Raw genomic sequence first — 23693 nt, forward strand, 5'->3', positions numbered from 1 at the left:
ATGTATATATTGATAGGTTTGATGGACGAGATGACTTTGTATGTTTGGTTAAGAAACTCGTGCTATATTTTATCAAGAATGACTTGATTAAATAATAATATAATAACATGTTTGCTCTACACAATAATGTTTTATATTATGTAATGTGTAGTTAGAAGAGAAGCCAATTGAACCGTCAAATATTGCAAGAGAAGGGGAAATAAAAACTAAAAAAGATTTTTTGTGTAGGGCAAATGCTTGGAAATCTTTTGTGTATATAATTTGGAAGAGTTTTTAGAAGATGACATGTGTATTTTAGTATATTAATTTTTTTGTGAGATTCTTGATAACCACTTAAAATGAGCAAAAACATAAAATGAGTAGAAAACATTAAATGAGAAAACATAAAAGTGAAATGAGCATCAAAAGTCAAATGAATAAATGTAAAATTAGCAAAAACGTTGCAAACTAAGCATAAAAATCTTAAAGGATCAAAAGTACTTCCTCCGTTTCTAAATAAGTGCAATACTTCTTTTTTTACGTTTGTCAATGCATTATTTTAACCATTAATATCTTCAATTATCAATAAGTAAAAGTTATAAAAGTTGATATTAAAAAAATTCACATTCAGACGAATCTAACAAGATCCCACATGACTATGTTTTTCCTAAAATGTAAATCACCAAAGCTAATTAAAGTTTAAATTGTGAATAGTAAATACTATGCAAATGTTGCACTTATTTAGACACATAAGAAATATAAAATAAGTAAAACATAGAATGAGAAAAAAAAAACTTGTGAGATGAGCAAAATAAGAAAACGAAATTATTACAATAAGGAAACAAAATAATTACATTTTCTCTTACTTTGAAACAATATCCTCTTTCTCTTATGGTAACTTATGTAATATGATTTGGATTACCTGTATACATACACCTCCGAGACTGAATTGGTACAATGAAAGCCGTCACAACACCAGTTAAAAGCGCCACAACCTGCACCATTGCATCCTAGCACTTGCCCACCCAACATTAATGGCACTGCAAATGTAAGGTTTTAGTATTTAGCTAATTAAAACAATTACTCCCTCCGTTTAAAATATAAGACAAGTATGATGTCTGAGGTCGAATTTTGAGCGTTAATTACTCTCAATTTACGTGGATAAAAAATTTAAAATATTAATGTTATTATGCTATTTTTCAGGACGAATCCAACGGTATAATTTTTTATAGCTTTTCCCATTATATTATGAGAGATTTTTGTGGACTGTGGTCATTGGCGGATAATATTCAAACAATTAAATGCCTATATATTTATGAATTTAATATTTTTTTGAGGATTCAGAAAAGAAGAAAAAATACATTTACCTAATGCGAGAAAAACCAAGACTGCTAATACATTGATCTTTTGGGCTTGCCTCCCATTTTTTTATAGTATGAATTTTTATATATTTTGTAGAGTAATTGTATTACTGATTGTAAATTTGTAATGAATTAAGATAAGAGATGTCCTTTACCCACATATTCGTAACCCTACTTATACTAGTTTTCCTTCCACCCAAATGCCATATTTTAGTAATATATTATATTTACATATATACGTACTCAATTATATGCTTCTTACTCATATTAAATTATCTTCCATGTCAACTTTTTATATATTGATGTCAACTCCTAATCTACTATTCTATCCCTCTTGCATTATTTAGGAAGATTATCTAAGCCAACTATATTATATATAACTAGCTTTCCACCCGTGCAAAAATGCACGGGAGGTTTATGTAGAAATGATTTGGAGCCGTGTATAATGTACAACAATTGTTTTGTATATTATGTAGTTGTTTTTATTCGAAATATATTAAATCCGTAATTATTAGAATCTATTTATTTAAGATTAAAATAAATAAGATATGAAATTATATAATACATATAAAATCCTTCGTTACAACATTTTTAAACTTTTAAAATCTTGTAATCGTGATATATACAATTATAAATATGTAAACGAAACAAAAAACACATTAAAATGCGGGGGAATACTTTGTTTATAAATTTAAGATTTTAGGATGTTTCTCATAAAATCATGATTTGAATAGTAATGATTTATTTCAAGTTTTCATAATCATATGTGTATTAAAAATAAATTTCAAAATGACTTATGACCCGTATGTTCAGTGGTTGATGTAGCTAATGTCATGATAAAACATGTGACCAACCAACTCTTTTTTTTGTTCGCTTCCTCTTAGTTGGTTTTAGGTTGTAATGTTTGCTCTAATTAATATAATTACGTGCTTAGCAAAAAAAAGTATTTTTTTAAACAAAAATAGTTGAATGAAGAAGCTTTTGTTTTGCCCATTGTTTTATTCAGAGGCTCATATGTGCGCTACTTATGGTACTCAATCATGCAACAACTTTCACTCCTTGCTTTTTGCAGTCTCGCTCAACCCCTCTCTCTTATTACAGATTTTTTTTTTGTATGATATGATTATCCAAGTTGTATTAAAGAACAATCTCAAAGTTTTATATAGCATGATTTTCATCACAATGAATGAGGTTATCTCTAAATCTCTAAGTGAAAAAATTATTTTAAATATGGCATGTTTTTGTCTTGATTTGCCTTCTATTTCTTAATCACCATATGACTTGTTTTTTTCCATATTCTTTTCGATTTTTAGAATTGAATTGTAGACCAGTTTCAAACTTCTATATTTACATTTAACATACTCGTGAATGAGGTGTATCTCGGAATTTTAGGTTAAAATATTTATTATGGCCTTGAGATTAAAAAATTTAGAATCTTGTAATGAGAATTGTTTAAAACTGGCTTACGACCCTTGTGCTGCAAGATTATGACTTGTGAATTATCTATAATTAGTAGTAGGATTTTTCTTTTTTTTTTCTTAAAACCGGCCCTAAAAAAATGGACCTTCTTAGGGTCATTATTTAACTTTAACTAATTTTTCTTGTTTATTATAGCCTTACTCATTATTATTACTATTATCTATAATTAGTAGTAGGATTTTTCTTGTTTATTATAGCTTTACTCATTATTATTACTATTATTGTTAGGAGGAATATGGTTTAGGTCAAAAGCACAAATAAACTCACGTTTTTTAGCCCATAACCCAATCAAATTGCTTCAAAACGGGTTATGATGCAATTTTGCGTGGTCCGACCCAATCATTATATTTTATTACTAAATATTATTATATTATTAAATCTAATTATTAAAATAGTAATATTATTTTCTTCTTAGATATTATTGTTATTATATAATCATCATCAAGTATTAATACATTAATAAATAATATAAAATAATTTTATTAATTATCATTATTATCATTATTATTATTAATTTATGATTATTAATATTATTTATTTATAAATATCATTTAAAAATATCCGAAAATACTATTATTATTATTCATTATTAATTATTCATTATTATTACTTATCATTATATTATAATAATTATTTAATATTCATATTATTATTATTTAAAAATATTAATTATATATTTATTACATTCAATCTAATTTAATTCAGTTTAATTGAATTCAATTTAATTTAGTTCAATTCAGCTCAGTTCAATTCAGTTCAGCTCAGATTAGTTCCGTTCGGCTGTTTTATGCCGAAGTGAACAGGCCCTAAGGGCCTATTCTCCCAAGCTTATTTTCAGTTCAGTTCTGTTCAGCTCCATTCTTTTATAACCATTTTGTTAAATATTATTATTATGTTGGTCTAATTTATTTTACTAATTACTCTTATTATTATTATTTATTTTTATATCACTATTATTAAGTATTATTATTATTATTATTATTATTATTATTTTTTTTTTATTATTATAGATTTACTCATTATTATCTCTATTATATAAGGGAAGGAGGGGAGCAATGGTGTCCTCTTTTGAAATGCCTATTTTGCCCCCCTTCCCATTCTAAATCACATATTCACTTACAAATCAAAGGGGGCTTCAAACAAAAATACCAAAAATATAATTATAACAATCACTCACAAGTCAACTAAAATCATAAAATTGCATAATTTACGTTATGCAAATCACTAAAATGAGAAAACTTTATAAAAACTTGAAAATTCACTTACAAACTACAACCTATGAAAAAATTGACTTGAAATCAAAGTCTGCACTTTCTTTACAATTTATGAAGTATTGTATTTAATTCAAAAATCAACTAAAAAATTATAATATTAGAAATCATTAATAAATTCAATAAAATTTATATTTTGTTTATAGAATCTAACTTTGAAAAGTAAAAAAAAACAAAAAGAATGGTGAGAGACTTAAGTGATAGAAAGTAAACCAATTAAATTTTGCAACTAAAAACAATAAAACTTTGTATGTTTAATGTTCAAATTTTGACTCTTATGCAAAAGAAAATCAAGTTTCTGTTTCGAAAAAAATTCAAGCACGCATCGCGTGCAAAAAATTCTAGTTACTATTTATTAGAAGGAATTGATTTAGGTAAAAAAACAAATAAAGCCACGTTTTTTAGCACATAAACCAATCAAATTGCGTCAAAATGGTTTATGATGCAATTTTACGCGTCCAACTAAATCATTCTTTTTATTACTAAATATTATTATATTATTAAATCTAATTATTAAAATAGTAAGTTCAATTTACTTCTTATTTATTATTGTTATGATATAATCATCATCATTTATTAATATATTAATACAAATAATATAAAATAATAATTATTAATTATCATTAGTATATTTAATTATTATCATTAATTATTATTATTATTATTTTATGATTATTAATATTAGTTATTCATAACTATCATTTAAAAATATCCAAATACTATTATTATTACTTATCATTATAATTATTATTTAATATTCATATTATTATTGTTTAAGTATTATTTATATATTTATTACATTCAATTAAATTCAATTCAGTTTAATTAAATTCAGCTCAGTTCAGTTCAGTTCAGCTGTTTTATGCCAATGATAACATTCCCTAACTTGTCTTATTTATGGCGAAAATTCACAATGCTTAAGGTGGTTGATTGATTCAATATATGCTTGATTGATATAGTGTGAATGATTAAGTCAATAACTTATCCTCTAAAAATAAAAGTACGTAACTTATTAAGTTACAGGTCTACCATTTCTCATTTCATTTACCTCACTTTATCTGCGAAGATGAGTATCATTCCCAATATATCAATTAAGTATTTTATCTTCGTAGTTATTGGTGTACCTCAATAACATAAAATTTCTTTAATTATCCTAGCTTTGTATTATACTATCCTAGAAAAAGCTTTTTATTATAGTACTCAGTATTAGTATTACAAATATATAGTAAAACAATTTCTCCTTTCTCTCTCTATTCTTTAGAATGTTGTCCCGTTTTCTTTTCTCCATATAATATTTAGAAATCCATTTCCTATTTCTTCAATGAAGTTCACCAAATGATACGAACCTGATTTCAATCAATCCACCATCCTAGATCTTCCAGATTATTCACCAAAAAAATCTTTTTCTTAATATGTAAACCAATTTCTCAATTGGGACTCTCTTAAGTCCAACTCATTTTCATTTGCACAACTATATTTTTCTCAGCTTTTTTTGTCGAACTTGAAGCCACCGGTACTTCCACCAGAGTTCTGCCACCAGCGATCGGACAATGGTTAATTGTTGAGTGTTGCATGTTCTTTTTCGCTCCACTCTCTAGTTTTCTATCCTATTCTGTATCTATTGCTGGAATACCCTTATTTTGTGTGTGCAATGGTGCCTCGAAAATTTCTGCATAATAATATCGTATATATATAACTGCAGAAAGTTTTAAAATCTCTTGCATTTCTCTCGAGGAACACAATCTTGCCTCTTTTTTTTGGTGTTGAACAATCTTGTCCTTAATTAAGACATTTTATACAATCAATTGATTTGGCAAATGAAAAGGGAAGTTAAATATAATAATTTTTTTTCAACCAAATCAATCTTTCCTTGATTTAAGGAACCAAATTATTACCTTTTATAATCAATTTACTATAACTGATCCGATTACTTTTAATTTCCAAAACTTATATGACCATGGCACATGCATGGATTGATTCTGGAGTCTACCCATCAGCAAATTTAGAGATAGAGACGACACGTGGCATTGAAAATGTGAGGATAATTGTGGAGACGATATTTGGCGGAATTGATATTAGCTTGACAAATAAGCATTATGTACTTAGCTTTATATATATATAGATATAGATTATATCCCTCTTTTTCTTAATTACTACATTTTCTCCCTTCATTACACTTACATCAACTTTTTTTTTATCTAGCTCCCACAACTCACAAGTCACAATTCCTTACACTTTCAAATTATTACAACACTTCTCGAGTTCTCTATTACCTTATTTTATTAATGGATACTTCTCTCCTTTCATGAGCTCTTCAAATATTATGTTGCACGTATGTTGCGATTATTTTGAAATGAAGGAAATAGTATGTTTGATGTCTTGCTGATTTACCTACCTTTTTCTTAATCTTTATATCAATCTATGTAAAAAAAAAACTAATTTCTTCTCAAACATTTATAAATGACTAGTTAGCAAACTTTAGTTACCTAAATTTGGTGCCATAAATGTAATGATGAGAAAATTTTGCCATATCACTTCAGTTAAAAAAAAAGTATGCAAAATAGACTTGTTTAGTCCTTATGTATGTCTAACCCTAACAAGGAGGTAATTCGAAAATGGAGGAAGTTTTTTTTTTTTTTTTTTTGATAATTTGTATGTCATTCATAAATTCAAGGAGGAAAGACCTCATACAAACATCAAAATAGTTTTCAATCTACATAAATATTGCCAGAACAAACTGACATCATGGGCAGTAAATAAGACTTAGAACCAGGCTACAAATTCATCTTCTCTTAATATCCCTTTTCTGGCTAAAGCATCTGCAACAAAATTTGACTCCCTACCTTTTGAACAATGGATACATCAAGCCAACACCTTCTCGCGTTACGGATGACATTCAACTGAAAATTCAGATTCCATGGCCCCCCGGAATTCTCATTGCACCACCTTACTGCATTTGCGGAGTCTGACTCAATTATAAGCCTGGAAGATTTTAGAGATTCGGAACTCATGGAGAGTTGTATTGCTCTGAAGATAGCTAATATTTCGGCTGAGTTTATTTCAATAGGGGGAGTTGGGCATGAAAACACACACATGAAGATACCTTGGGAGTTCCGAAGGACACCCCCAATGGCCGATCTCGATTGATCTGAGTTAACCGACGCATCCACATTCCACTTTAGATGAGAGTCTCGTGGAGGGGACCAAATAGCTGGGAGTTTCGGCTGGCCCGGAACCATTTTTTGATTATTTTGGATCCTCCAATCAAGGCACAGAGGATTTCTGATGATGTCATCTACCGAATAATGAAAAGGGTCCCCCCACCCTTTAATCCACCAACTAAGACGAGTTAGAATAAGATCTTGAAGTTGAGCAATTGTACATGATTTGCTACAAAAGATCCTTGAGTTGCGTTCCTTCCAAATCGACCATATAATTATTGAGAACATTGCACACCAAACTTTTTTGAGGAAAGCGGATTTTCCGGGGATTGTCCATTGAAGGAACGCATCATATAATCTGCCAGGGAAAACCCACCTAATTCCCCATATATCCATCCACCAATTCCAAATTGAGGAAGAGAAAACACAATGCAACAATAGGTGATCCGAACATTCAATATGAGAGTGACATAGGATGCAGGTTGTGTCGCTTGCCGGGATAATGTTCATTGATGCTAATCTCGCCTTTGAGTTGATTCTCCCACGGATGGCGAGCCATGTGAAAATTTCATTTCGAGGGGGGATGAGCCCTCTCCATAAATTCTTCAGTGATGGGGGCCGGGATGAACCAGAAGGGAGGGATTTCGAGAGTTCCGTGGTAATGGATTTCACAGTGAATCCTCCGGATTTGGAGAGGCACCAACAGTATGAGTCATCCTCATCAAGAGATAAGTACACATTTTTTAGGATGGATTGGAGGAGGGAGAATTCCTCCTTATCACGAGGCCTTAGAGCCCGAGTCCACGAAAAGGACCAAGTCCAATTGTTTTCGGCCCAATACCCGAATGAGGAGATGCATGCTTTGGGTGCCGTGGAGATGGAAAATAAACGTGGGCAGACTTTTTTTAGCGGATCAGGGCAGGCCCAGTAGTCATGCCAGAAAAGAGCCGACCTTCCGTTCCCCACTTTCCTCTGAATTTTATTTTGCAATAAATTGTGGGCATCTGGGTACTTTAGGAGGACTGCACAAATTGCCCGCCACGGGCCTCCATGATTTGGGCTCACCAGGTCTTGTATTTGAAAACAAGGGGAGTAACCATATTTCTCATTCACCACCCTTCGCCAAAGGGCCTTTGGTTCCGTTAGGAATCTCCAAGCCCATTTAAAGAGAAGGCCCAAATTCCTAAAAAACAGGCTGCCACAGCCCAAGCCTCCCATTACCTTGGGAAGTTCCAAGGTCCTCCAAGCCACTAGGGCCATGGGCGATTTTTCCGGGCTCCCACTCCATAGGAATCTTCTTTGGAGTGCATTGATTTTCTCCACCACTCCCATTGGAATAGGAAAGATCGACATATAATAAAGAGGCAAACTAGATATTGATGCCTTGATAAGAGTCAAGCGCCCGGCTATTGAGAGAAATCTCCCTTTCCATGATGCAAGCTTCTTTTCAATACGAGAGATTATTGGGTTCCATGAATCTATCCTTGAGATGTTTCCCCCAATAGGTAGGCCGAGATATGTAAATGGGAGGGAGCCCACTTTACATAGAAGAAGATTTGCTGCATTCTTTAACCATACATCATCCACATTAATTCCAAGAAGCGAGCTCTTGTGAAAGTTTACCTTGAGACCTGAAGCAAGATGAAAGAGGATTAGCATCTTTTTGATGTTGAGAAGGTACTCCAGATTCGGGGGACAGAATATTATGGTGTCATCAGCGTATTGGAGGTGGGATATTATCAAACCACCTTTAGCTATCTCAATACCCTGCCATAATCTACAATCCGTAGCTTTTTGTATGAGCAAACTGAGTGCTTCGGCCACCAAATTGAAGAGAAAAGGGGAAAGGGGGTCACCCTGACGGAGCCCCCTGTGAAGTTTGAAGGGGATAGTGGGTGACCCATTGATGAGAATCGATGCCGCCGCACTTCTTACACATGATAGGATCCATGATTGCCAACGGGGAGGGAATCCCATTTGTGATAGCACCCATGCCAAGAAATCCCACGAAATACTATCAAAAGCTTTATGAAAGTCGAGCTTGAGAATAGTAGAGCTGATTTTTTTTCTTTTACATTGTTCAATGAGTTCTCCGGCTATCAAGGCCCCATCTAGAATTTGACGCCCTGCGATGAAGGAGGATTGGAATGGCCCAATTAGGGTGTCAATGACTCGCTGGAGCCTTTTTGCCAGCACTTTGGAGATGATCTTATATATGCACCCGACCATGCTGATTGGCCTGTAGTCCTTCAAACCCTCCGGATTATCAATCTTGGCAATCAGAGCAATAAAGGCTACATTCGAGCCTTTTGGGAGGCGGCTTGATGTCCAGAATTCCTCAAGTATACCATAGATATCTTCTTTGATTACATCCCATGCCTTCTTGATAGATAAGAAATTAAAGCCATCAGGTCCGGGGGCTTTCTGGGGATTGCAAGAGCTCACGGCATTATCAATTTCTTCCCTTGTGAATGGAGAGATGAGGGAGTCTGCCTGTTCGTCTGAGAGCTTTCTGAAATTAAGGCCATCAAAAGTTGGCCTATTTGCGAACTCTTCTTTAAAAATGTTCTTGAAAAAAGTCACAGCTTCATTATTGATACCTGCAGGATCACTTATAACACAGCCGTTAGTAAAAAGAGAGGTTATATAGTTTTTTCTCTTTCGGATGGAGGCTAAAGCATGGAAGTACTTCGTGTTTTTGTCACCCTCTTTCACCCATTTTGCCCTTGATTTCTGAGCCCATAGCAATTCCTTCCGTTTCATCCATCCCCATAGCTCCATCTGAGCGAGCCTTCTATCAGATATCTCGCTTTCGCTCAAGGGTCTGTCATTCGATAGAAGATCAAGGTGGTGTATTTTCTCTTCCAGTGAGGAGATATTCGAGTCAATATGGCCGAATTCAGATACATTCCAGGCTCTCAGCTTTTGTCTCGATAATTTCAGTTTTTCCCCGAGAGACAATGATGCGGAATTTTCCCAGACCTCACTTATTATCTTCATACAGCCCGGATGCGACAGCCAACAATTTTGGAATTTGAACGGCTTGGGACCCCAGTTGTGGTCATTAGATTTGATCAAAAGAGGGCAATGGTCAGAAATGCTCCGCTTTAGCAGTATGACATAGAGAGAGGGTAGGATAGAGATCCATTCTGGATTGAGAAATAGTCTGTCAAGCTTGCTCCTGGCATTACCCTTGAACCACGTATACCAACCATTGGATGCAGGGATTTCAGTCAGAAGAGTTTCTTGAATGAACTGTTTGAAATCCGCAACTCCCGCCTGGGAGATGTAGTTACTGCCTCTGTCCTGGGGGTCCAAGACCTCATTAAAGTCTCCAAGGAAGAGTGAGGGAACATTTTGGGAAGTCCAGTGGTCTATAAGTGCATTCCATGTAAGTGCCCTACAATCCTTATCACAATGGAGGAAGTTGTATGTTTAGTGATGATCATTCACATAAATTGTTTATGGAAATTAATATGACGGTACATAAGAAGAAAAAAGTGAAAAGAAGAAGTGATAACAATTGATACTTGATTTATTATAACTTACTAAATTTGTAACATTCTACTAAGGGCCTGTTCTCCCCAACTTATTTTCAGTTCAGCTCCCATCAGTTCGGTTCAGTTCAGTTTAGCTCCAATCAGTTCAGTTCAGTTCAGTGCAGCTCAGCTCCATTCTTTTATAACCATTTTGTTAAATATTATTATGTTGGTATAATTTATTTTACTAATTACTCTTAATATCATTATTATTATTATTATTATTATTATTATTTAAATATATATCATTACTATTAAGTATTATTATTATTATATTATTATTATTATTATTATTATTATTTGTTTCTATATATTATTTTGTTTATTATAGCTTTACTCATTTTTATTACTATTATTATTAGGAGGAACATGGTTTAGGTCAAAGCACAAATAAAACCACTTTTTTTAGCCCATAAACCAATCAAATCGTGTCAAGACGGTTTATGATGTAATTTTTGCGGTCCAACCCAATCATTATTTTTATTACTAAATATTTTTATATTATTAAAATAGTAATATTAATGTACTTCTTAGATATTATTGTTATTATATATCATCATCAGGTATTAATATATTAATACAAATAATATAAAATAATAATTATTAATTATCATTATTATCATTAATTATTATTATTAATTTATGATTATTAATATTATTTATTTATAACTATCATTTAAAAATATCCAAAATTCTATTATTATTATTCATTATTATTACTTATCATTATAATTATTATTTAATATTCATATTATTATTGTTTAAAATATTATTTATATATTTATTACATTCAATTTAATTCAATTTAATTTAATTCAATTTAATTCAATTTAATTCAATTCAATTCAATTCAATTTAATTCAGTTCAGTTCAGTTCAGTTCAGTTCCAATAAGTTCAGTTCAGTTCAGCTCCAATAAGTTCAGTTCAGTTCAGTTCAGCTATTTTATGCCGAAGAGAATAGGCCCTAAGCCTATGTTCAGTTCACCTTATTTTTGCTTATTTCAAATCTAATCAGATCAGATCAGAAAAAATAAGTTCAGATCATATCAGTTCAGATCATGCTTATATTTAAAAAATCATTATTATTATTAAATATCTTTCATTACATATTAGTAAAAATTATAATAATTGAATATTAATAAAGTACTCATTGAGACGAATCAAACAAGACCCCACATGACTATATTTTTTCTTATATATTGAGAAAAATCTAAAAGAGAAGATCTTGTAAATCAGATCAGATCAGTTCAGATCAGATCAGAAAAAATAAATTCAAATCAGATAAGTTCAGATCAAAAAATTTCAAGTGAACTAAACATAACCTAAATATACTTACCAAAAAGAAGATATTAGAATTGCATATATGAAAGTCGTTGTAAATCATTGGTAATTGGTATTATCATGTACGTAATTGTAAGATTAAGAACGACTATATAATGGAAGGTCAGTGCTTTGTAGTATATAATTATGCACGCATTCATTGAACATTAGTTGTATTATAATCTTATCCACCCTAGAGATGATGTTAACATTAGCAGTCAACTCAATGGTTAGTTTTCTAAGTCTATTTTATCCTGTTTCATACTCCCTCCGTCCCATAATATAAGTCTTATTTCTTTATAAGGTGTCTCAAAATATAAGTCTTATTTCTATTTTCAGTCAATAATTATTTCCAAAATACCCTCATGAAAATAGTTTAATTCCCAAAATATCATCATAATTTCAACTTCCAATGCACCATTATTAATGAAAAATGGAATCTTTTACCCCATTAAACTCCTCTACACATTAAACCATGCAATATTAAATGACAGTTTTTATTTTTTGTTAAAAAGAAAAAAACAATGCAAGTGTTTCTCAATAAAAATAAATTTTTTTATTCAAATAAAACAAGATTCCATTTAACCTTAATTCCCGCGTAAAAACATAATCATGACTTATATTATGAGACGGAGGGAGTATTATATTATGAATCATGATAGTTACCTACTGTATTATAAAAGATAAAATTTGCATCAACACCTTGAAGTATAGCACGGTTGTAACAAACGGTCCCAACTACAACTAATAGTCTGAACACCACAAAGTACGGACATGGGTGCAGTCCGTACCATAAATGAGGTCAGTGCTAGAAAAATGTATTGTTTAGAAAAAGTTTTTTTAAATAAATTGCTCTTATTAGAAATAAATTCTGTTACCAAATAGAGAAAACTAAAAACTTAGGTTTAATACCATCGAGAATTTTATTTTTGGGTTATTGAAAAGAGGGTAAATTTCCCATTTCAGATTTTGCAAAAGTAAATATTTACATGAGAAAGAGAAAAGAGAACACAAAGTAACCGTCGATTTTTCTGTTTCTCTTTCCCGCCAATAAGCCTTGCGTCTGTTCACAAATCTCTTAGTCATATTCACAAAATAATTTATTTATTAAAAAAAGAAGAGAGAAAGAGTAAGAAGACGAAAACTGATCAACCATTCTTCACATCTATATTCTACTACATCATAATCAGGTAATTAGCATCAAGCAATATCTTCTTACTTCTTTTTGTCCCTTAGTTTTTCTTTTGTATGGCAGTTTTTTTTTTGGCATTATATATGAATCTCCGTTTAGAAATAGTTGCACCGTTTCTATAGCATTTACTATTCGCATGTTACACTTTGATTGTTTTTGATGATTTATATTATAGAAAAAATATGATCACGTAGGATCTAAATGCGTCTGAACATATATTTCTTTTAGTATCAACTTTTTATAATTTTCACTTATTGATAATCAAGATATTAATGGTTGAAAACATACATTGACAAGCGTGAGAATATTGAAATAGTGCAATTATTTTTAAACGGGGAAGTATATGTATACCTTTTTTAGAAGTCTTTTGATTTTAACACCCGCGAAAATATGAATATTTTTTGCATTTTTGCAACTGCGCAATTAACTTTACAAGTTAAAAACAAGTACCAAATTGTTTACTGATTTTTTCGCTTTGCTTTGATGTTGTTCAATAGTTTGTCTAATCCTAGATCACTTGTATACTTAAGTAGCTTATTGTTAAGAAAATAATTCACATGTGAGTTAATTAGGCTCAGTTCTCCGACATTGAAGAATTAGAAAAAGAATGACGGACATATAGATTGATGGGTTACTCCGCTTATCGCCAATTGGTTTTAGGATGGGATTTCGACAACCTTGTATGTAGTCAAACTCTCCGTCAACTCGAAAAACTTAGTGACATAAAGATTATTGTGAGGTTAGAGAAGACAGAAGAATAAAAAACTAAAAGCTTGCATTTATTTTGCTGAATACGTCAAAATAAGTTGAATTAAACATGGACAATTGGACACAATAAATCTTTGGATAGTTTTTTTAACGGAGGTTTTTAATGTCAATATTAAAAGTTATTGCTTTGTTGAGATAATATAGACACAAGCAGCAAATGAAATGCATATGATCATGTAACATTTGGTAAGAATGAAACTTATGCAATGTATACTATAAATGCTTACTAATTTTAGATCATCATATACTTTGCATATATATGCAGGAATCATCAGTCTTTACATACAGATTGTGAAGTGATCTTCATCCACAAAATCGAAGATGGGAAATCATACTTTTATCTTGTTTCCACTATTATATCTAACACTTTCAACAAAAGTTCATTCATTTTCATGGAACTGGTTTTCTTCTTCTGATAAGCACCAAAATTCAAAGCATAATACAGCAAGTATAGATGGTTTAGTTGCTGAGTTTTCTATGGAAGCTTTGAATGATCCTAACGCTGTTGAATTACTCGAAAATGCGAAAATGAAGTTGGAAGGATCGAATCCATGTTGGTTTTATGCATATAAGAGTTTATTTTCTTCATGTACAGAGATTTTTGCTGAAGAGGAAAAGAGAAGTAGACTTGCTTGGCTTCTTAGTGATTGTTTTCAAAGAGATTCAGGGAGAAATTCTTTTCCTCCTTGTAGTATGAAAACTGCCATGGTAGATTGTCTTCGAAAGTTGAACAATGATGATCACAAGACTTACTTGGAGTTTTACCTTGAGACTAACTCTATTTGCCACCAATTACAGTTAAGTTATATTCCTTCCATTACAAGTTAATATACTCATCAGTGTTACTCCGACACCTTCATTTGCCTTCAAAATGGGGTGTCGTGTCGTTGTCATGTCTGACACGAATACACGATACTTTACTTGGATACTTCATTTTAAATTAAAAACTTGACTTTTTTCTACAAAATAGTCGAGTCGTACACTTAAACACCCATATCCGAGTAGACACTCAATTTGTGTCTGAGTAACATATAATATACTGCCTCCAATCTATTAGCATTGTTCTATTGGGTTTGTTTCATCAAGAAAACAACTTTTATGTTTACTAATAGAATGTGCGTTAAAGGTATTAATGGTAAAAGTTGTGTGTTGATTGTCAAGAGTGTGTGAGACTAATCAAACTCGAACCACGCACTCTCAAAAAACGAGATTAATCCCCCCCCCCTCTTCTTTGTACTTTGTATTGCTTTCGTGGCTCATATGGATCAAAAAAAACTATCTGGGTTTGTTTGTCAAGAAAACAACTTTCATGTTTACTAATAGAACGTGCGTTAAAGGTATTAATGGTAAAAGTTGTGCATGTGTTGATTGTCAAGAGAGTGAGAGACTAATCAAACTCGAACCACTCTTAGAAAACGAGAGTGTAATGTTTTGTTCTTAGCTTGTCAATACGACCATACCTTTTGAATTGATTTGTCTATATATATATATATATATAATATATATAGAGGTAAGATCATATGAGAATGCTCCTTACATGAGAAATGAGAATGTATCTCAACCACACGATTGGATTAGAGTTACAACACTTGTTCATTAGAGTTATACCCACCTAAAAAAATTTGGAGCCAAAAAAAAAAAGTTTGAATTTTGAATTTTTGTTTCTAATATACTTTTTTTTGGAGTTACATCACTTTTTCATTAGAGTTACATCACTTATTCATAAAAGTTATAACGCGTAAATATCATTCTCATTTCTCATGTAAGTATGCATTCTCATATGAACTCACTTCTATATATATATTATAATATATATATATATTATATATATATAATATATATATATAATTGTTTGGCCACTATTGAATTAAAATCAATTATAGTTGTGCATTGATCCTCAACTTATATTATGTGAATGAATTGACCAACTTATTTTCTTTGCTTGTACATTTTTCTTTTGAAGCATATTTTTAGTGAATCAACTAAAATGTATTCATTTGCTAAATGCTGTTCTGAAATTTCCTACTAACGCCTTGTGTTTTTAGTGAAGCAATAAGAGTGAATTTTCCCCCATTTCTTTTGGTAGGTCAAAGGCTTTTAAGGTTCAAGTTGAAAGTTTGGTGAATAACTTGAAAGATTCAGCATTATCTACAGAAGAAAAATTACAAACCATTGAAGAAAAATCAGATACTCTTCTACATAACTCAAACCAAATACAAGAATCAATAATATCCATTGATGAACAAACACAAAAAGTGGGAGAAAATTTGAGGAACATGTTAAATGACATAGGCATTGTAATGAAGCACTCAAAAGAGCTTAATGAGCAAGCTAAGGGTATTGCCTTATCACAAGGAGAGTTATTAGAAGGACAACATTTAATGAAGGAGAAAATGGAAGAAAGTATTGTAAAGTAGAAGAATCTACAGTGATTTAAGACAAGAAATTGAAGTATTGCAAAAGAAAGCAACTGAAGTTGAAAAGGAAGTTACTAGAGTTGGAGAAACTTTGTCTTTAAAGTTGCAAAATCTTCAAGGAAAAACTGATGATATTGCTGATATGGCTGGAATTTCAATAGAGAAGCAGCATCAACTTCTTGCTAGTCAGTCTGAGGCACTTCAGGGTCTTCAGTTTCTTACTGACTTTCAGTCTAAAGCTCTACAAGAAAGCAGGTAAAAAAAAAGCGGTGGGAAAAATTCACAAGAGAGAGTTCAACATTACGGTATTACCCATTTTCTTTTTTAAGTCCCAACTATGAATTATTCCCTACAGGTCCCAGGTTTACTATCTTGTGATTTTCGTAGAACCTGAGTTATTTATAACCGGTTTAGAAGGTAAGATTTTTAAATGTTTACCATCTTCGAACACTTTCAGCAAGTGACAAAGACTTATAAAACAGGGCCAACATTTAAAAATTTTACCTTTTAAACCGTTTATAAGTAATTCGGGACTTATAAAAATCACAATATGGTAAACTTGAGACCTGCAAAGAATAATCTATAGTTGGGACCTATAAAAAAAAATGGGTAATAGTTGGACCGTCTCTTGTGAATTTCTCCTAAAAAGCGACTCTTAAGATTATTTTTTTGTAACACAAGTTTTTATTATTTTCTCTTTGACATTTACTGCCACTTTTGCTTATTGATACTGATTTTTACAACTTAACTATTTTCCATTGTGTGGATTAAACCGTTTTCTACATACACCTAGATTATACCTGCATGTTCAGATGTTCTTCTATAAGTATGTTCTTTTGTTACACTATTCTGTTTTGTGATACATGTTATTTTGTGGATGAAATTTTCTTAACTCTATATTCTTTTACTTTGAATTGTATATGCTTTCAGGAGCATGATGCACAAGATATAATTTTCGGATAGTGGTACTTCAATAAAATTTAAAGGCCAGTTACATATGGTTCAGTCTGATGAGCCACTTCGAGGCCATTAATACAATCCGCAAGATAATACTCCAGACAGTAACTAGGAGGGTTGGGATTACTGATTATTGCTTACTGTCTTGTGTGATCACTGATGTTTACTGATCAGACTCTTTTTGTGCTTATAATTTTGAAAATAATAATGCCTAGTTTTTGATTACTTTGTCTGTAGAACTTACTGAATTCTGCATTTTTTCCACCAGGGACAGTTTACAGCAAATAGTAGGATTTGCACATGGACAACACGAAGAACTTAAGGAGCAACAGGAACAGCTACTGCAGGCTCACAATCTTTTGGCTAGCAATTCAAGATCAATGTTAAAAGCTCAGGTTTTATATATTGATGACCTCAAGTGAAAGATAATATTCAAAAGTTTATCAACTGAAATAATCTGGTTCTGAATTTCGTAGGAAACTTTCGAGACGAAACAAGCAAATATGTTTACTGCCATTGATAAGCTCTTTGCTCTCCACAATGCCATGTTGCTTGAGTCAAGGCTTATTAAAGCTTTCTTTATTTACTCCCTTCTAATCGTTGTCCTTTACATGTTCACCAGCACAAAACAAACTTACTCTGTAAGATGTAGTCTTTACATAGGTATGTAATACTTACGATTTTCAGTATGTATATATATACATGGTTTGATTATTTACTTTAACATCTCACATATTTTTCAGGTCTATGTATTGCATTTGCAATAGAGTGTGGAATACTGCAGTTTACAACTATCGAAACTGAACAGAAAACTCGACTTAGAACCATAGTGAAGTCACTTCTTGGTGTTCATTCTGTGATCCAGCTTCTATACTCGTTCGTTACTTACAGGTATGCAGAAAACAAGCAAAAATTGTCTTGCATCAGTTACACCGCGTAGCAATACAACCCTCTCACGAGTCACAATTATGCTAGAACCACATACACCCATGTAACTGATGCAGCCGAAAAATTTGGGGCAGAGAGCATACTACTATAAAAACAAGATTAGAAGTCACTTAAAATCACGAGTACGAATGCAATGCATGTACATAAAACTAGACATATGGATACATCATTTTTTGTTATACTAATCTCAGATTACTGGTACCTTCTTTGAGTTAGGATTTCATATTGAAACTTATTTAGTCTACCATACAAAAAAAAAAAAGTACATGGTGTTCAAAATTTATGCACCTTCATTCTAGGCGACTTTTCATCCGATCCCAAGTCTCTTTTGAGTTGCTATAGCGTATCGTTCAGATGAATTCATCTATTGGGATTTTGCAGGGACTATGAAGCACTCAATCATAAGATGCTAGCAACTTTGATAGACAAGGTAAACAACATTCAAAAAGTAAAACTATTTCTTCAGATGATGAGGAAGTGGATAGTGAAGTTGATTGGCTATCATGGGTGGAGACTGAATTGCCTGAAGATTTAAGCATTACTGAAGATCCAGACTATAAATCACCAGTTGAAGATGAAGGAAAGTCTCAAAACTCTATTGTGATTAGTGATGGAAGAAAGTACAATCTCAGGCATCGCAAGAATATGAAACGATGATTTTGTTATGTAATGGACTTGTATTGTTAAACTATTAGGATGTATGATGATCTCAATTTAGAGATGTGTTTAACAAGTAGTGTTTGATGCTTGAAATAGATGCAGCAAGTAGGCAAAAAAATAACGTTTTCAAACATGAGAAAAGCTATACATGTATATAATCAAAGTGCGGTATGTGAATAGTTTCAAAAGTCAAAATGAAATAACAAATAACAGAGGGACTGAGGGAGTATATGCTCAAAAAATAAAGAACCTCAAGTATCAACAACCAAAAATCCCAACATATATAGCATGTTTCCTAGCAGTCACTAGCAACTTTCCTGAACAGTGTGTAACAGCAGCAAAATCCATGATATGAGAGTATTATGATTATACTTCCTCCGTTTCATAATAAGTGAAACACTTACTATTTTAGAACGTTTCAAAATAAGTGAAATATGTCTTAAATGGAAAAAAGAAAGTTATAAATGACAAGAATACCCATCACAAACTTGTGTGGTTTGCTTTTCTCTCCTCCTTTTGATAATGAAAAGGGTATTTTGATTTTTGGCTTTTGAAAGTGATGTTTATTAATCTTGTGCCCAATCCCATGTTTCACTTATTATGGAACGGAGGAAGTATACTAAGAGAGAGTATTATGATTATACTAAGGACATGATAATTATTGAAAAAAAGGCAATTAAGATCAAGAATAACCACAATGCTGCAAAATGCAAATTTCTAGTAGCTTTTCCCGTTTGACGGGTAAATTACTAGGAGCTAACAGCTAATAAGCAAGATCAACTAAGATCAGATAGTAAAATAAAGGGCTATTATATTTACTTGTGCTAGGAGAAATTGGACATTGAGTGGATACTTCATCACAGTAGTGAATTCTTGCTTCTCAGATAAATCCACATTATCTCCATCCACAGCTTTCCATTCAAAGTTCCAGACTAGATTGGCCACATAATACTCCAAATGAAGCATGGCCAAGCCGAGTCCTGGACAAATCCGCCTGCCTGCACCGAAAGGCATCATCTTAATTTCCCGGCTTCCTGTAATATCAAATTCTTCACAGCTCCCCTCAGCAGATAAAATCTCTCAGGCTTGAATTGCATCGGATCCTCCCACACCTCAGGATCCATATTTATATCAGCAACCATAAAATTTATGATCGCGTTCTTGGGAACTGTGTACCCACCCAACTCTGCATCATGGGAACAGTATGTGGAAGAACAAAGTGACCTGGGGGTGTCGCCTGAGTCCCTCTAATACTATAGCCTTCAGATAAGGCATCTTTGACAGTTCATCTTCCGCAACTTCTGCAGCTTGTTTCCAACAACTCCTTTTATTTCCTCAAAAAGCTTAGCCTGAATTTCCGAGTACTTGACAAGATTGGCCATAATCCACTGCAGGCTGTCGAGGTTGTATCAGTTCCAGCATTAAGAAATTCAGAACAGAAACTCACCAGTTGTCTCCTCATTTAACTTTCTCTTGCTGTCCATTTCTGGGATCTCCATCATCAACAAGCTATCCACATAACAATTAACCAACCTGTTTGAATCTGAACGTCAGGGATTTTAGCCTCCTCCAGCAGGAGCTTCCGTGCTCTAATCTTAGGAACTAATATATTTCTTGTTTTTTCCTCATCTCAACAACTCATTCCAACGACTTCGCAGCAGAACTCGAGTCACTGAAGGCCACAGGTTAAGTATTTGAAAGCGATTAAAAGATGTCAGTAATGTGTGCTGAATTGCTTCAATCTCTTTGATCTGAGATTCATCTAGCTTGTCTCCAAAACACATGAAAACAAGCAAGCAGAACATAGCAAACCGAAAGTGATCCATCACCTTAATAGCATTATCATGATTACTACCACTGGATTCCCTTAGACTGTTGAGGAGGATTTCGAGAGCCCAATTTCGAGCATGACAAAAATCCTTAGCCTTAGAAGGGTGCAGAATCTGAGCAGTCAGATTTCGCCTAAATAGTCGCCAATTAGGCCCATAACTTGCTGAACTTATATTGTGCTGGTTACTGCTGATAATCATAGCAGTAGGGAGTGGCTTAGGACGGTCAGCAAATACAGCCCCATCATGTACCAAGGCCTGGTGAGCTAAAGTACGGCTAGAAATAAAGATGACTGGAAATCGACCAATAGGTAACGTAACAATAGGGCCAAACTTGGAGCAGAATCGTCTGAGTGCAGCTTCCAGTTCTGTTGATGATATCCCGAGCCATTGGATGCGGCTTATGATGGGAAAACCTCGAGGTCCTGGAGGAATTTTTGACTTGGATTTTGAGCATATCAAAGTAATCAAAGGCTTAAGCACAGCAGCAAGGCATGCTGTTACAATGATCATAAACCACGCCTCCATGTAATGTTTGTTTAGCAATATGTGCTTTTTCTTGTTTTATCTGTTAGAAAAAAAGATGTTTCTTCAGCCATAATATTTTGAGATGTTTACAGGACTATAACAAAAGGTATAGTATGTATAATGTATGGCATACAAGTTTCTTTAGTGATGCATCTCCATACAAACAAATGTCTTAGTCAGTGCTGATAACAGCATTGTGTATACTGCCAATGATGTTGGCCCAGGGAAAGAATATAAATCTAAAGTTCTGGTGAGAAAGAGGTAGCTTTTTTAAAGGAACTAATCAATCATACATAATTTTTGATAAGAGAACATCAACAACCACCACCACACAAAAAGGGGAGGGGGTTTACTACGTATGAAGCACGAAAACCTCTAGGACCTTATTCTTAAAATGTTCCGTTCTCAAATATAAAACTAGAGTAATGGTTAAGGTGTTATAAATCGTAACGAGTAAAATTACATTGAGCCATTTTCTTGATTAAAATAATGAATTTTATAGTCGTGACGTAATCGTAACTAACAATTTATTTTTGTGTGGGGGGAACTTTGTGTCAAACCAAAAGGCTCAAGTTTTGCTAGATGGAGGAAGCAAATGAAAAGAACTTTGAGTGAGGGTGAAAGTATCATTTTACCCTTCTAAATTAAAATTGTTATGGCTTTTATGCTTTTCCTATGACAATTATTCATCTTTTCCTACGAAAATTGGCCTCAACACTCTAAAATATAGCTATGGTACACCTAACACCACCAACTACGACTAGTAGCCTAAACACCACCAACTATGGAATGGGGGCTTTCCGTACCCTAAGGAGGCCGGTAACCTAAAATGTTGCCGAAGACGATGGATTTTTATGGTACAGAGTGCACCCCACGTCCCCACCACATAATTGGTGGTATAGAGTGCACCCCCATGTAGTTGGTAGTTTTAGGTTACTAGTTATAGTTGGTGGTGTTGGGTACACTCAAGCTATATTTCAAAGTGTTCGGCCCAATTTTGCCAGAAAAAAGCAAGAAATTAAATTTCTCGAAAGGAGCCTAATGCAATATTATCCATCAACTAACCCATACTTCCTCCCTTTTTTAAGAAAAAAGAGATAGATAGATATATAGATATAAATATATTACAAGGCGTGTATAACAATGTATACACGTCACGTGACATCTATGTTCTTTCACTAGAATTGTCCAATGAATACACAAAGTCATGTCAATTAACAAAAGTAAAATTAACTTGCAACAAGATTTGAACCCGTGACCTCTTGCAATTATATATGACACTATGACCGTCTCAACGAACTTTTAATCATACTTTAAGTGACCACATTATTATATTTATACCTTTTAAATATTGAAAAAAAAATGTATATTTAATTCGTGAAACAGTACCAATCCGGAGCAACGCTCGGACATACTAATAATCATATAAAAGGAGGAATTAATATGATAAGAGAAAGATAGAGAGAACTCGTCATTGACTTGAGTAATAACATAACGATACAAGTAATATGCAACTTTATAGGAGGGAAATTAATGATGTGAGTATAAAAACGATGAATATTTAGCTTGAACTAAGTACTCATATAATTAAAGAACAACATTTCCCTCAAACAGATGCGTCATAATAGATTAAAATCGATGGATTCAAATTAAAAACAAAAAATTTTATACTGTCTCACGTCAATCATCCACCTTAACGAGATTGCCAAACATAAGTTTTGTTATCCACAAATTTAGGAAAAACAAAAAAAAAAACTATAATAACGAGAAGATGGACAAAGAATTAAAATTTGATATTTGTTTCAAAATAACTAAATGTAATATTAGTATAAAGGATAAGAAAAGGATGAATAAAAAAAGGTTACCTTAAAAGTTTGAAGAAATTGAGAGCAGAACAGAGTGATGAGTTCCTGGCCTTCTCGCATATAAAAGTCACATAGAATAATAAGAAGAGGAAGATTATATATATATAATTTCTTCGTTTCGTTTTATATGCAATAAAAAAAATATCTTATATTTTACAAATAATATATTTTATTCAATTAAAATAAAAAAAATGGTTTCTTTTAGAAGAAGTCAATAAAAGCTAAAAAAAACATTTCTTTTTTGACAAGAAAATACTTTTATTTAATTGAAAAAATAAACCTAAAAAAAGATATATATTTTCTTTGGACCAGCAAACAAAAGTTAGTCTGTGTAGGATCAGTATAATACTCTTTTGTTGCATTTAAAACAAAAATAAAAAAAAAGCATATATATTCAATTCAGTTAAAATAAAAATAA

General features: G+C 32.4%; 1 protein-coding gene and 1 pseudogene across 1 annotated transcript; one reads left to right on the top strand and one right to left on the bottom strand.

Annotated features, from left to right (window-relative positions):
* The first annotated feature begins 14361 nt into the window (after nucleotides 1–14361).
* On the top strand, nucleotides 14362–19403 carry LOC104895335 (protein GAMETE EXPRESSED 1). The gene is given in 8 exon segments (XM_057396057.1): nucleotides 14362–14868; nucleotides 16158–16484; nucleotides 16486–16743; nucleotides 17714–17840; nucleotides 17922–18108; nucleotides 18189–18336; nucleotides 18775–18842; nucleotides 18845–19403. Coding segments are annotated over 8 exon segments (1797 nt in total). The 5' UTR covers nucleotides 14362–14392; the 3' UTR covers nucleotides 19051–19403.
* A 332-nt stretch (nucleotides 19404–19735) lies between these two features.
* On the bottom strand, nucleotides 19736–23426 carry LOC125498236 (cytochrome P450 89A2-like; annotated as a pseudogene).
* Between the last annotated feature and the right edge of the window lie 267 nt (nucleotides 23427–23693).

Source organism: Beta vulgaris, chromosome 6 (genome assembly GCF_026745355.1).
Source record: "Beta vulgaris subsp. vulgaris cultivar EL10 chromosome 6, EL10.2, whole genome shotgun sequence".
NCBI lineage: Eukaryota > Viridiplantae > Streptophyta > Magnoliopsida > Caryophyllales > Amaranthaceae > Beta > Beta vulgaris.